Source organism: Ruditapes philippinarum, unplaced genomic scaffold, assembly GCF_026571515.1.
Source record: "Ruditapes philippinarum isolate M1 unplaced genomic scaffold, ASM2657151v2 ctg2112_1_1_1_1, whole genome shotgun sequence".
In the NCBI taxonomy this organism is placed as follows: Eukaryota; Metazoa; Mollusca; class Bivalvia; order Venerida; family Veneridae; genus Ruditapes; species Ruditapes philippinarum.
The window spans coordinates 8042-24042 of record NW_026860577.1 but is presented as its reverse complement, the minus strand read 5'-3'; the positions used below and the strand labels follow the sequence as shown (position 1 = coordinate 24042).

Sequence of the window (16001 nt, the reverse complement as noted above, 5' to 3'; positions counted from 1 at the left end):
GTAGTTTAAGTGGAATGTTATCTAGTAAAATATCTATTTATCTATTTATCTAAAGTATCTATTAAAAAGCATTCAAATTTAAAACAGTTTTTAATTAATTAATCAGTACATAAACTTGGACTAACAATGTGGCAGTCCATGCTTGAAAAAAATGGTCCGTTAGTCTTTGTTTGAATAACAAAGGAGACGTTTTAATATTAATAATATCGGGATTATTCAATATGTATAAAATCCATTATATTCTAACCAAGATTTTACTTTAGATAACCAATTTGTCTTGCCTCTTTGACAATAATTTAACATTGTTTCAAATATCTTTTTAACTACAATATTTTCACAGGTTACATAATCTGTTACGTGTTCCAACCTCTGACATGAACGTTAACCTTGGAGTACATACTTTGTAAAATATTTTACTTTTTGCCTCTGACTCCAACATTATAAAGCTTAAAGCACAGACTATTACGATAAAAACTATCGAATGCTTTTTTTTAAAGCACATGGCAATCTTTCATTTTCATTTACATCAATATATCTGAACATTCAATTAAATATTCATTTAAAAGCTGATCGCCCGCAAAACTTGACATTTCTTCAAATGACGTAAGTAACGTATTCAATATCTACAGCAGTTATTGACGAATTTAATTCTTTAAAAATACATTCCTCATTTACAAAATTATGACTGCTACAGAATTGTTAAACATTATAGTTATAAACATCAGGCAAATTGTCACTTAATTTAGAAAGTATTCATAAAATTCCTGTGTACTTATTCCACGTTTTTCATGTGAATTATTTTATTTAGAATTTTGTTTTCCAGAAATCTCTGGAATTACAATGGCGCGGGCGCTCTACCGTTTTCATTTTACCTATTTTATTGCTTCGTTTCTTTACTTTAACAATATTTTTATGCACAGATTTATAACTACTCTATTTGCATCATTTTTACACAAATTGTTTACATTTACAGCTTTAACATATTCATTCTTTGCAATAGAGCATTCATTATCGAACTATTTCGCTTTTTTACAAGCTGGATTTTTAAAGTAAAGTAACCCAGCAAACAAAAGACGTTGTACCAACGTTGTACTGACGTTAGACCCTGACGTTTGGTAAACGTTGGCAGAAGATTGGATTTGAAAGTTTTTTAGACGTCGGAAACCGACGTCTATACATCGTCATAAAATGACCTTTATCCAACCTTTTCTGACCATAATCCTACCTTTTCTGACCATTATCTGACCGTAATCCAACCTTTTCTGACCATTTTTTGGTCATAATCCAACCTTTTCTGACCATTATTCAACATTTTCAGACCATTATCTGACCATAATCCAACCTTGTCTGACAAAATTTTCTGACCATGATTAAACTTCATTCAAAACTTTTTGAAATATGATTTTTTTTTCATTTTAAAGCTCTTTAATAGGGTAAACAAAGAAGCATTCTTATAATTTTAGCAATTTTCAACACAGAATCACATGTAAAAAAAAGAAATGTGGTACTATAACAAATGCAAAATTTACATAATATTTTTTAAACTATTAAACTTGACAGTATGTATTATAATAACGCTTCATGTATTAATTAAGCATGTTTTAGATAAACAAAATCCTTCATAAAAATTAACACTGACATTTTATATAGTAAACATCCATGCATGTGTTTTTTCTTATATCACCAAGGCTTATTCCCGATCCATCTCACTGTTTGTATATTTGTCTTTGTGTTTTATAACTGAATCTAAATCTGAATGTTAAATGAAACAATATTCCGAGTATTTTGATATTACTATAAATAGCAATGTTCATTTATGTTTATTAGCATTCTTCTTTCATCCTCCTCCACTATGGCGATCTGGAGCATACTTTAAGCATATCATAATCTAACATTTACCGTCTCCAACCTGACATCTCATCACACTATCTGAAATTTAAAAAATCAAATAATTAGTTACAATTGCAAGAAATGAATCACTTTTACAATTAAATGAAATTCTTACAAAACTCTCCAACTGCTTAAATAAAAAGAGGTTTTTTAAATTTAGTTTTAACCATGTTGTTTCGTGTACCTATATACTCGTATCTATTTGATAAAAATGGCTTCGTTAATTTCATTATTAAATCAAGGGTAATAAGATCACTGTATTTCCTATAATATTTTGAAATATACCTGTCACAAAATCTTGGTAGGTTTCCATTTTTCTTTTCCTCTTAATATATTCATCTTCCTCCTCTGAACTTTTGACAGATGTTGAATTATCATAATTTTTAACCATGTGATGGAAAGATGTTTAATACAATAGGCAAAATCCAATTACTATTACTATTTACATGTACTTAAATTTTACTTAACGCCTGAAAAGAAATATTTTGCACGCTTTGTCATTTCATTGTCTAGATATATATGCACTGATTTGGTAATAAAATGTGTCAGAACATTTTTTTAAGTAATAAGAGATAGAAATATACGAAACATTTTTTTTATTTCAAAACTGGCACTGTTGCAATATTTTTTAATTATAGAATCAAAGATCTGATAAATATTCACCAGACCTTTGTTAAATATGCTGTTCAAACATACAGTGATGTTTAACGAAACAAAAGAAAAACTTGGATCATTAATCTTAGTTAACTCATAAGGGCATGACTTGGATCATTAATCTTAGACTTAATTTGAGGAGATAAGATATTATTAAAACGAAATAGAGCAAATATAGTTTATACTGATCAGCGACTATCCGTTTACCGAGCTCCACCTATCGAATATCGTACGTTAGCCACCCACGTGACACTGTTGTTGCTTTGATAAAGAAAAAATATAGATTTCAGATTTATTTCTGAAATCAGAATTATCAGTAATGTTATTTATTTACGGTAACATGGAAATAAGACTACACGTGTCTAAAATCATGTCAAAGGTCACTGTTCCATTTAATACTGATTTGCTCGTATTGACTATCATTTTCATCACAGACAAAATTACATGCTAAATTAAAACTAAAGGGAGCTGATCTGTGATCTTCAAAAGAAAATATTTAATCGTGTTAAAGTTTTGCTCGTGTAGTAGTACATAGTCAATAACGCTCGAACCACTTGTACAAACATATGTTAAACAACCCTTATCAAAATCATTGCAACGTCTACCGTAAGCAAAGAGGTAGATTTATACAAATCTAGTAGCTTACTACCAAAGCTTTTATGTACATTGTCTATAGAAATACGATCAATTGCAATTGATTCGTCCGAACAGTAATAATCATAATACATAATACACGGTAGGAAATCACGTGACTTTTATGGTAACGCGTACAGACAGTATGGCGGCCTCAACATGTTTTTCAGGTAATTCTTTACTTTCATACGAGACCTGTTGCAGCCTACGCAGAACAAAGAATTGTTGTCGCCTATACCTTGTTTTCCACGCATGCGCTTATTGTTTTTACAAACACTCAAATATTCAACAGGAATTTTCAATGTTTACAATTATGTTGCTGGTAACATTCACGCAAAATTTGTATTTTTTTTGAGAAATTGATTACACAACATTATGAAATATAAAAATCCATATGTAAATAAGCCAAAACTAACTCTCTCATGGACCTAACTTTTCTTTTATCTAATGTCCTTTTGTATGTTTCGCGGAAAATTGTATATATCATGATATAACAAGAAAAGCATTGATGCACAGCATCAAAGGGCGTCCAAGCAAGAAATTCAGCAAATGATTATGAACTAGTAGACATCTGATGACTAGATTTTTTTTAAAGTTTTCAATGGTAAATTGGATTTTACCAGAAGTGTATATCATACATAAATGGGAGGACAAAAGACATTGCTCATCATGAACTTTGGTAGGTTTGCTAGAGATTAGAATATTAAATATTTTTTCTTTGAAACATACAAAACAGTAGTCAAAATGAACAATTTAAAGTCTTTTTTTATTATTATTGTGACAGATATTTAAAATGTAACAAAAGGGACATATATAGTAATATCACATACATTTTTACATGTCAAATTAAAAAATTGGTTTCTATTAACACCTGGGATTTAAGATACAGTAGTTATATTTCAAGTCCAAGGTCAATACTCAAAGTAGAACACACTGGAATGAAAAAATGGATGTATTTCAAGAAGACCAAATTTAGGACTTTTTGTTTATTATACACGTTATATGGTGAAACATTATTTACCACTGTTACCTTAATTTTAGACAGGTATGAGGAAATTCATTAACATAATGTTCGTGCGAGTCAAAGATATCAAAGCTACTTGACATTGGTGATATATAAATAGCTATTGTTAATTGATTTATTGGGATATCAATCTACTATTTTGTTGAATTGCTTCAAAACCTTTCTGTTTACATTTCTATAAACCCATAACACCTCATGTTCAAACTGCAGACGGAAGTTTCTGTTGTATTTGGCAAATGAACATTTCACTCAAATCACTATTAAACCGATTGCCTTCAAACAAAATAGAATCAATTTCTTACAAAATAAAAACTTCGAGAAGTCAGGATGGGTTTAAATATTTACGGTTAAAATGTCAGAAGTGCAATCGGGGCCGTAAAAAATAGGAGTTATAAATTTACCGGAAAAAACCTGCGGAAAAGACAATTTCAAAATGAAAATACTGTGATATAAGAATTCGTAAAAATGGCCAACTTAAGTTTTTTCAAAAGGTTTATAAAGAGTGCAATTTTTTGTTGAATATGTTTGCAATTCATTTCCTGCAAAATTCTCCAGTTTGTTATTTATAGCCATAGCGCGAATGACAGATGTTACAACTAGTTTTGCAATAAAAATGAGTTTTGCAATAATTTTATTGCAAAACTCGTTGCGTTGACATGATTTTATTGCAATTTGATCACAACGGGTTTTGCAATAAAAACGAGTTCTGCAATAAAATATTTTTTCTATCGCATTTTATTGAGAGTATTCAAAAGACATTATAAAATTTATCTATGTATATTAGGATAGACATGCAGGGATTATATTCGGGAATAATCAATATATAACATGCATATGCTCAAACAATAATGTACATTCTAAATTTCATTAGATTTTTTATTTTTATATGCCCGGAAAAATTTCGGGCATATTTTGTTATACCCCCTGACGTTCGTTCGTCTGTCTCTACGTCCGTCCGTCTGTCCGTCCGTCCGTTAGCAATTTGATTTCCGGAGCATAACTTAAGTTCCATTTGGCCCACAATATTCAAACTTCATAGGATGATTGTCCATATTGGGTAAAAGACCCTATTGATTTTTGGGTCACAAGGTCAAAGTTCCATGTCGCTATTACCTCAAAACTGAAAACAGTTGCCAGAATATAAATTAAGTTCCATTTGGCCCACAATATTCAAACTTTATTGGAGGATTGCTATTTGAAGGAGGTCATACTTTATTTGATTTATGTAATGTCTTACAAATACTTCATCCTTACTAAAAAAAAAATTTCGGGCATACAATGCCCCGCCTAGTGGTGCTCTTTTTAGGATTGACATGCAGGGATTAAGTTCGGGAATAATGAATATATAATATTTATACTTGGACACAACAATCCTTTGCAATTTTCCTTCAAGATTACTAGACTGATCTTGACCTTGAGTTATAAATGACCTTAACCCCTAAGTTCCAATGATTGTATTTTGGTTTTTATTGCTGTAACTGCTTAGGAATTTGTTTTAAACATGGTTTGTCTTCATATTTAGAAAGGTTAGTCTTAAGTTCAAGACATTTATGGAGATCAAACTAACTCTGACCTTGACATTGAAGTTGTAGTCATTGAATTTTCACTGGGTTTTGCGATGATTGGCGATAAAAAATTTTAATTAGTATATGGAAAATATTAATACATGGGCAAACATGACATGTCAATGAAAATAACAACCAATCTGTGCGTGCATGCGTGCGTGTGTGTGTGCGTGCGTGCGTGTGTGTGTGTGTGTTTCTTTGTTCAATAATTTTTCATAATATAAACTATTAGACATATATGAAAAAGACTGACTTGCGTGCAATCTTCTTAACAAAATGACCTAAGAAAGTAATAATATATCGGTTTAAAAAAAAATAAAAATGCCCACCTACAAAGAAAATAAATCTTATGAATACAATCTTACGTTATTTAATATTCTACGGAATAATAGCGAGCAGTAAATGATTGTCATTTCACAATGATTGTTGAAAAGTATTGAAGGTTATAGAACGGCTTTAATTGACGCAAATTGTAATTAAAGCCGCAGTTTGTGTCATTATGTCTTAATGTCTCAATTTTGAGAAGCATAATCAAGTTTTAGGTTTCTTTTGACAAATACTTAACCAATAATGATTCGCCCAATTTAGTTTTTTGCTACTTTACAACCGGATTTTTAAGTAGATAAGATCAGGCTTACTAAAAGGTTAACAGGCGCCGCTTCTAGTACATTAATAATAATAATAATAATAATAATAATAATAATAATAATAAATGAAATGAAAATACACATTTATAATTATGCAGAAGACTTTACAAAAATTTAATGCAATGAAAGTTGATGTCATTTAATAGAGAAAAACAGAATCCATAGCACGGCAAAATTGTAAAATGTTGCAGGCGGTTTTTATGGAACCTTCAATGTGACACAGTAGTGTCATTCCATGAAAAGCGGCGTATGGTCCCCAAGTAAAAGAATGTGTGTGCCCTAAACGAGAAAACAATGTTGATCAGTAGTTTTTGAATGAGAATGCAAATTATTATGAAGATTGAACAATTTTAAACGACATAAAAATCTTATTTATGAAATTTCTATGATCAATATTTCAACTAAAAATCACTGATAAAGTCTGTAGCCGGCACTGAAAATTAATGCTGAATTGCTTATTATTGAAAATGCTAGGTGTTTGCTTTTCATTAAACATTAACATAAAATTAAAAAGCTATTTGAAACGAAATCGGATCAATGATTTAGTCATTTTTCAGTAGTAAGTCTAATTTTAAATTATTAGAAAAAGTACTTTAATAATGTCAATGTGACTTGGCTACCAGTATGGGCCCTTTGAGCTAGCCACCTGTTTTGAATAATATAGCTACTTTACAATAACTCTTAAGTAAGCTGAATTTGCATGACTGCACTATATCAATAATATGAATTGATTTTCGTGTCGCCTCTACGGAGTAGTGGCGACATATAGGGATCACGTCTCCGTCGTCTGTCTGTCTGTCCGTCTGTCTGTCTGTCCGCACTCACAGGAGAGTAATTATGTGGCTAGAGGGACAATAGGTAATTGTTCTTTCTCTTTGATGTCATTCACTCCGTAATGCTTTTATGTGGCTATTTTCTTTTGCGTGGCTAAAAAGAACATAAAAGAGAACAATAGAGTAGCCACATTATTACTCTCCTGTGAGAACGTCCGTCTGTCCGTCCGTCACAAAACTTGTCCGGACTACTCCTCATAAACTACTGGTGCAAGTTCATCCAAACTTTTCAGGAATGATCAGTACCAAGTCTAGTTGTGCATATTGTCAGCATTTTCCGGTTCAATGATTTTTGTCAGAGTTATGGCCCTTTAATAATTTTTATTTTTAAATTTTGTCCGGACTACTTCTCCTATACCACTGATGTAATTTCAATGAAACTTTACAGGATTGATCTGTAGCTCAAGTCCTTGCGCATATTGCACGGGTTTTCCGGCTGAATGATTTTTGGCCGAGTTATGGCCCTTTGATAAAAAGGTGTTTTTTTCTGTGTGTTGCCAGATACACAAAAGCTTGTTCGGACTACTCCTTATAAACTACTGGTGCAATTTCATTCAAACTTTACAGGAATGATCAGTACCAAGTGTAGTTGTGCATATTGTCAGCATTTTCCGGTTCAATGATTTATGTCAGAGTTATGGCCCTTTAATATTTTTTTTTAAAGTTTGTCCAGACTACTTCTCTTATACCACTAATGCAATTTCAATGAAACTTTACAGGATTGATCTGTAGCTCAAGTCCTTGCGCATATTGCACGGGTTTTTTGGTTGAATGATTTTTGGCCGAGTTATGTCCCTTTGATAAAAATGTGGGTTTTTTTCTGTGTGTTGCCAGATACACAAAAGCTTGTCCAGACTACTACTCATAAACTACTGGTGCAATTTTATCCAAACTTTACAGGAATGATCAGTACCAAGTCTTGTTGTGCACTGTCCGTCTGTCTGTCTGTCTGTCTGTCTGTCTGTCACAAAACCTGTCCCAGCATGAAATTGGCCATCATGAGGCGACACATATGATCACTGATCGCTCTTGTTACCTTTATAAACAATATGATTTGTATATCTATGCATGTACATGTAACGAACTGTCAAAATAACAAAGTTATTAAGATTCAAGGCTATATGTATTATTATAAAAAAAGAAGATTCACGTAATTGATAAATGTATGAAAAGTGCACAAAATACTACTCCTTAACATACGGACATTGACCATTACATTTCTGTAACAGTGTAATTGAGGATCCTAAATACTACTATACAAAACACATAAAATAGATAAAATGTTAACTTTGCAAAACGTCAAAACCGGCAAAAGTTAAGAAATTGCAGTGTCGGTTTGTTTACAGCTGTTTATGGACACTATTGGTACATGCAAGCGGTGTATTATGCAATATATATATAATATTTTCCATAATATTTCTATGTTTTATATTGCTTTACCAAATATTTATCGGATCATTGTTTATTGTCAGTATCATATTCATTTTACTGTATAACGGAAAATAATTGTGATATTTGTGATGACAGCGATTTTGAGCGTATGTATGGAAAGATGATTTAATAGATAAATATATTGAAAACTTAGACAGAGACAAAAGCTTAAGATATTAACATGATCTGACGAGTAATATAATAGCTAGCATGTCACATGACGAGATTGATAATTGTATACATGTTTTTGAAGGTATTTTTTTTTTTTTGGGGGGGGGGGGGGGGAAAGCGTCCCCTTTTCTTAAAAAACATATATACATATAATAATAGTTATTTTAACTCTGAAGGCACGCAGCCCTGGTTTAACGAAGAATGTTTTGAAAGGATAAACTATTTTTAAGTATGTCTTTATCAATAAAGAATGGATCAAAACGATAATACGAGAGTTCATACGGTAAAAGCAAGGTCAGATTATAAGTCAACGATTAGAAAATGTAGATATGATAACGATAAAGACAAAGTTTATAAATTGCGAAGTTAAAAACACAAAAATGCATGTTTGTGAAAGAGGTTGCGGGTATTATATAGTCTTATATATCAATATCGATGTTTGAGAAGTATTTCAAAGCTGTTAACAATCCAGATGATAGGTATTTTTCTCACCTTATGAGGATTTTATATTATATTTTATTGAAAATTATGAAAGTGATGAATTTAAAATTATGTTCAGTTAATTAAACACGTGTATATCTGTTACTGAAATTAGAACAGCTATTCAACAACTAAGAAATAATAGGTCGGGGTTGGGGTCAAGATTGTTTTATTACTGTTTTACTACAGGTAAAGATGTTTGGAAAAATGTGTTTTTATATTATCTAACAATTTTTTTCCCGACAAGGTGGTCTAAAGGCTTTGTGATTCAACTGCATAAAAAAGGAGAGTGTAAACAATGTGAATAATTATCGTGGTATAACACTTTTAAGCAGTCTAGGTAAACTCATTTTGGGTCGACAAAATATAATGTAAAAATAAAAGCACAGCGTATTCTAGTACGAATATGAGTACTATAGATTATATTTATGTACTTAATGGCTGAATAATCCATATTCTAATCAAGGAAAACAATTTTTACTTTATTTGTTGACTATACAAACGCTTTTAATTATGAAGTTCGTGAGAATCTTTGGTTCAAGTTGATATAGTTTGGACTAATAGGTGATATTTTAAAAATTGTAAAATCAATTTACGAGTCTGTTAAGTCTAGGGTTAAGTATTGCATTAAGTTAAATGATGAATACACATGTCTGCTTGGCATGAGGCAAAGGGAGTGTTTATTTCGCTATTTATTTTCCATGTTTGTTAAATTAAATGATAAATAAGATATATTTAGTCATAACAAGGCAGACGGAATAGATGTTAATATGTTCAAAATATTTATGTTGTTGTATGCTGATGACATTGTTATTTTTGAAAGTTCAGCCGAACAACTGGAACAAAGTATACATATTTTGTATTTGTATAGTATAAAATGGAAGCTTAAAGTGTTTCTAAAATTAAAATTATTATATTTAAAAAAGGTTCTACTTTTTCTGATGACACGATATGTTATAATACTTATGATCCAAATGAAATTGCTAGTAAATTTTGTTACATAGGATTTAGAATAGAAACAATTAATAAGTGTCTATTTAGCTCTTTTGAACTAGTATATACAAAGTAATAAAAAATTGTAATAAGGTTATTTACGCAAAGAGTTATTGAGTCTGTTTAGCTCAATGTTTACTTCAAGTCTTTGATGCTTCTTTTTATGATGAATATTATGTTAACATTTGAAAGAATATTGCAGTAAATTATCTAAAGATTTTATAACATACTTGTTCACAAAAATAAAATATTACATAGAATTTACAGCTTTACTTTATGAGAAAAATTGATGATATTTTATCAAAACCAAAAGTACTGCCTTGTAATGCAATAGCAGTAGCACTTTTTAAGACAGTAATGCAGTACCAGTACCAGTAGTAGGAACATTTTTGTAAGAGGTATTCAGTATGAGTACATGTACATTGCAAAATCGCTGCAGTACATACTGCAATACCAGTACCAGTAATGCAGCTATGGGTATGACTAAAGTACAAATGGTAATGCTATTAAATGCTCATTTTTCTTCACATCACAAGTCTGATCAAATCCATTACTTTTACAAAACTTTTAAAAAATTACTTTAAAAATAGACTTATCGCCTAAAATATTTCTTTTCTTGATAAACAGCTACAAAGCATGTTCATTTTTAGTTTGACACAATTTTCTACGCAATTATTTGTTGTCATAGAAGTGGTCTAGATTTTGAAACCTCGAATTAAAATCTGACAATTTTGCTATAGATCTTCGTCTTAACTAACATTTATTCTAATCATCACATTTCACATGTGTGTGTTCAGTATGTGCACTAATGTCTTGATCATTGATCTCTTGAGTACGTATTGTAACTGATATCGGGGAATGATCCGACATTCGTTAAAACTCATGATCTCACTATTACTTATGCATGAAAAGTCTCATTCTCTCGATAGTAAGTATTCAATCCTGCTTGAACCTTTGTTGCCGCAATAGGTGCATGACCTAGTTTTTCAAGACGCCTGTAACATACTCTCAATTCAGTAGACTTGCACATATCAAGTTAGTCAAGCCCTTTGGTGTTAACCGCTTTATCAATTGATAAACGGCTTTTTGGCAAATCTGGAACATAATTGTCTTAATCTATGAAAGTATTTGTTGCATCATATTCAATAGTCTGGCCTTATAACTATTCTAATATTCATGTCCCAGGTACGAAAACTGAACCTTGTCGGGAAAATCTTTGACACCATTCTCTAGTATTACGGACAAATTATAGTTAGTTACATCTTACAGAGGACAAACTTCACATAGAATATTAGTTCCACATATGAATATTTCTCTTTCCAACGCAAAATTCGATTTGTCAAGTTTTATCCATACTATAGTTTCAATCCGGAATAAGGAATACTTCCCCCAGCTAATCCGTAGGTACAAACAAACTTTTACAATTACAACTTCGAAAATAAGCACAACAGGTTGACTTATCTATTGTGACGGGTAGTGCACCGTGAAACTGTAACTTTGTACCTATGGATTAGCTGAGTTCCAAATAACATCTATTTTATTTCCATCCGATAATGCTCTTCTGTAATACAATACTATGTCTACAATTTCAATTTTTATATTTTGTATAAAAAATGTATTTTTCCCGAAGAGGGCAAAACATCGACAAAAAAACGTTTGTTTTTATTGAACTGATTATATATATATTCTGTAGAAATTAACGTAGAAATATAGATTGAAATCTAAGTCGCTGTTTCCGTGATTCAAGTCCGTAGAAGAGTCTTTCCGTAAACCTTTCCTTCAACTACAAAGCGGTTATACTTTATATTAGCTGATTTGTTGTCCTCTCTTGTTTTTTTCATAATAGGTAGTAGCTTACGTCGATATGCGAATACCTCCAGTGGTTTCTGGTTGTGCATGTAATAACTTGTTTTTTTAACGATATTGCCTCTAAAAATATAACAAAGTCTTTGTCGATGTTGATGTCCTTGAAAACAGCAAGAAATTTCTTTCTTATAATTACCAGGAATGTTTGCACCTATTCTCTGAACACGATCAGGCGTAATGCCTTCTACCTTCTCTCGAGGTATTTGCAATATCTGTCAAAAACGTTTTTACATCATCTTGTAGTTTGACGTTGGTTTCCTCAACATTTTAGGCTATTTCAACAATGATAAAATTATATACCCCATACTATTGATATATATCGCTCTCATATTCATTAACTGCTGAGGTGACGGAAAATTCATACCACTGACAAGACTTTGTATCATTGTCTAACGTTGATCTTCTGATCACCATTGTAGCTGCTTATAGATCTAATATGAAAGTAAACAAAACCTATGAACGGGGAAGTCAAATAAAATATGTGTACATTTTTTATGTTACATTTTGCGTTTAAAAGTCATCCGGTATTACATGTACCGTGTCTGTCCAGATGGGAAAAATAAAAATAGTAACAAAAAAAATAATTAATTGATAAAAAATATGGATAAGGTCAGTATGTCAGCAACATTTTAATTTCGCGTTTAAACTCAAATCTTTCAAATGCGGAAGAAATAAATAGAAAATTCCCGTAAACACAATTTCATAATAAGCAAAGAAATCATAAATTCTTTAAATTACTTGGATGGATCTCACAGGCATGCATAAATCTACCCTCAAAATAATAAATTGTTACATTTATTTTAATATAGATAACCAAATACTCAAAATCGTTAAAACATCGATGTCACTGAGACACCACATATGCACATGCATCCATACTTACAACGTAGAGGTCATACCTTAATTCAGAAATACACTACACTCTGAAATCATAAAAAGGCAAAACGCATCTATATAACATATTCAGAAAGATTCATTATTTGAGCCACGTCATGACAAAACCAACATGATGAGTTAAAGACCAGCATGGATCCAAACCATGGGTTTGCGACTAGCATGGATCCAGACCAGCTTGCGCATCCCACGGAGGCAGTCTGATCAGGAACCATGATGTTTGCTATCAGTTTCTCTACGTGTAATGGGGTTTGTAAGCGAACAGCATGGATCCTGATCAGACTGCGCGGAAGCGCAGGCTGGGCTGGATCCATGCTGGTCGCAAACCCATTATGTTTGTTTTGTCATGACGCGGCTCATTTTGTTTCTGTAAATCACTTCCCTTCCAAAATTTAATTGTTCAATACCAGGAAAAAATGTATATCATTTGTTATATTGATCAAAATTATTGATCATGTGACAAATATATAAAGGAATGGTAGTGTAATTTCTTTATTTTGTAAACCATTATTTCAGGTTGCTATTTAAAATATCTACAAAATGGGTGCATCTACAAGTAAGCCTATGCCACAAGCTTTCCAAGATCTTGACGACTTTGACCGAACAACAGCTGTTGAATACGAAGAAGCTTTTAAAAGTGGCGGAATGACAAAATTAAGTAAAAAAATTGAGGAAGACATAGACAAATGGAGAAATGTACCAGTAAATATTGCTGTAACAGGAAATTCCGGGGTTGGTAAGTCCTCATTTATAAACAGTTATAGAGGACTTAAAGCAAATTCTGAAGGTGCAGCTGCGGTTGGCGTAAATGAAACAACTGAAGAACCAACTAAATACATGCACCCAAACAATAACAGTGTTGCTCTTTGGGATCTCCCGGGAATGGGTACACAGAAATTTCCGAAAAAAACGTATTTAGAAAAAGTCAAATTTCAAACGTATGATTTTTTTATTATAATAACAGCGACTCGTTTTACAGAAAATGATATTTGGTTGGCAAATGAAGTCAAAAAAATTAAGAAAAAGTTCTTTTTTATCCGCACAAAAATGAATACAGATGTAGAAAATGACACACATGATTACCCTGGAACTAGTAAATCTGACACAGTTAATAAAGTTCGTCAAAAAATGACACAACACGTAGCAAAAGAACATTTTGAAAACGTCAAAATTTACCTAATCGACAACCACTTTGTTCTAGATTATGATTTTCCAATCCTCGTAGAAACGATGATTAAAGAAGCGCCAACATGGAAACAGGAAGCAATGACATTAACATTGACAATTCTCACTGAAAATATAATAAATCAAAAGAGAAGTGCTCTTAGAAAAAGAATAATGATAGTAGCACTAGGTTCAGCAGCTGGAGGAGCAGTCCCTGTGCCAGGAGTGAGTCTTGCTGTAGATACAGCAATAGTAATGGGAGAAGTCAAATTTTACAAACAACAGTTTGGCCTTAATGATGACTCGTTGCAGGAAAATGCACATTCACTAGAAATAACTGTCGAAAGTCTTAAAGAACGTTTGAACATAACAAGACAGTTAGCAGTGGCGTCAACACGTTTGATTGCTATTGTTGTGAGCAAAATGGCTTTATCAGAAGTTGCTGAGAAAGTTACAGCTTTCTTTCTCCCTGTACTTGGAAGTATTATTGCGGCAGGGATATCTTATGGTTGCACTGTTTCCGTATTAAGGTCCATATTAGACGAATGTGTTTCCGATGCACGAATTATAAACGAACAACTCATGCAAAAGATGTCTGAATCAGACTGTCATCAATAAATTTGATTCTTAGGGACATAGAGCATCCAAAATACAACAGACAAATACTGTTTGAATCTTTGATGTTTGTACTTCAATCTTATTTCATATTACCTTATTTTCTTTACGTATGCCTGTCTCCCGTTTTGTTATAAACTGCCATCTTCGATTCGCTGACATGCTCTTATGTTTAATATTATCACGTGTTGATATCTATGAAGTACGGAGGTTTTAGGTCCAGACTTTGGTGTTGATAATATATAATTGTTTTTGTGTTGTTGCTTATCAACATGTCCTGGCATACCAAGACATTATGCCTTCTTTTAGTTCACAAACTCTACAAAATGTAAAGAAATCAATTATCATGTAATCAAGTGATTGTGATTTATAACAACAAAGGCAAATGCTGTAATTAAATGTCTGTTTTTGAGGAACATGGTAGTACGAAAATGACACTTAGATGATGACTGTAGATATTAAAATTATTTGCTTCACGATTTAAGCATTAAATATGAGAAAATCTTGTATCTTTGAAATTAAGTATGCTTGCAAACATTTTGTTTTAAAGATATGAGTGAAAGAGAAAATAGTAAAATTTGGAAATCAATGACTCTCGATATTTAAAATTAGAATGTTTCTAGTTAACAGTGTTAATAGTTTTAGAATGTCAAAGGATGTAATTGTAAACAGGCGCAGACAATTTTCTTAAACATAGCATGATGAAAAGGATTCATGATTTAAACAAATTGAAAAAATGAGGCTCACCATCCTTCTTCCCTTTTTTATCTTTCAGGTCATTTTCAAAGGAAAATATCTTAAAACAGTAACAAGCAATTGTTTTACTTGCCTGAGGGCAAAATTTGCTGAAATTCAGTCTATTCGGCTAATCATATCCTATTGTCGATTATGCCACATAATAGAAATTTGGGTTATCCCACTTCTTTTAAGGAACATAAACGTCCCAGCACAAGTAAGGATAAACGTTTACACTTAAAAACAAACTTTGTTTCCAGAATTTTAAAATGTATTAAAAAAAAGTAAAATTGTACTGCTATGAAAGAGACTTTATGTTGAGTCTCTCTGAAGATAAACAACAAGATGTTATAGTCGCATTTAATAATACTTCCAGATATCTTGATGATATCTTTTAATCTAATCC

General features: G+C 31.7%; 1 protein-coding gene across 1 annotated transcript; it reads left to right on the top strand.

Annotated features, from left to right (window-relative positions):
• Positions 1–13621: 13621 nt before the first annotated feature.
• LOC132760663 (interferon-inducible GTPase 1-like) lies at positions 13622–14863 on the top strand. The gene has a single exon (XM_060752692.1). The coding sequence runs from the start codon at positions 13622–13624 to the stop codon at positions 14861–14863; it is 1242 nt and encodes a 413-aa protein (XP_060608675.1).
• The last annotated feature ends 1138 nt before the right edge of the window (positions 14864–16001 follow it).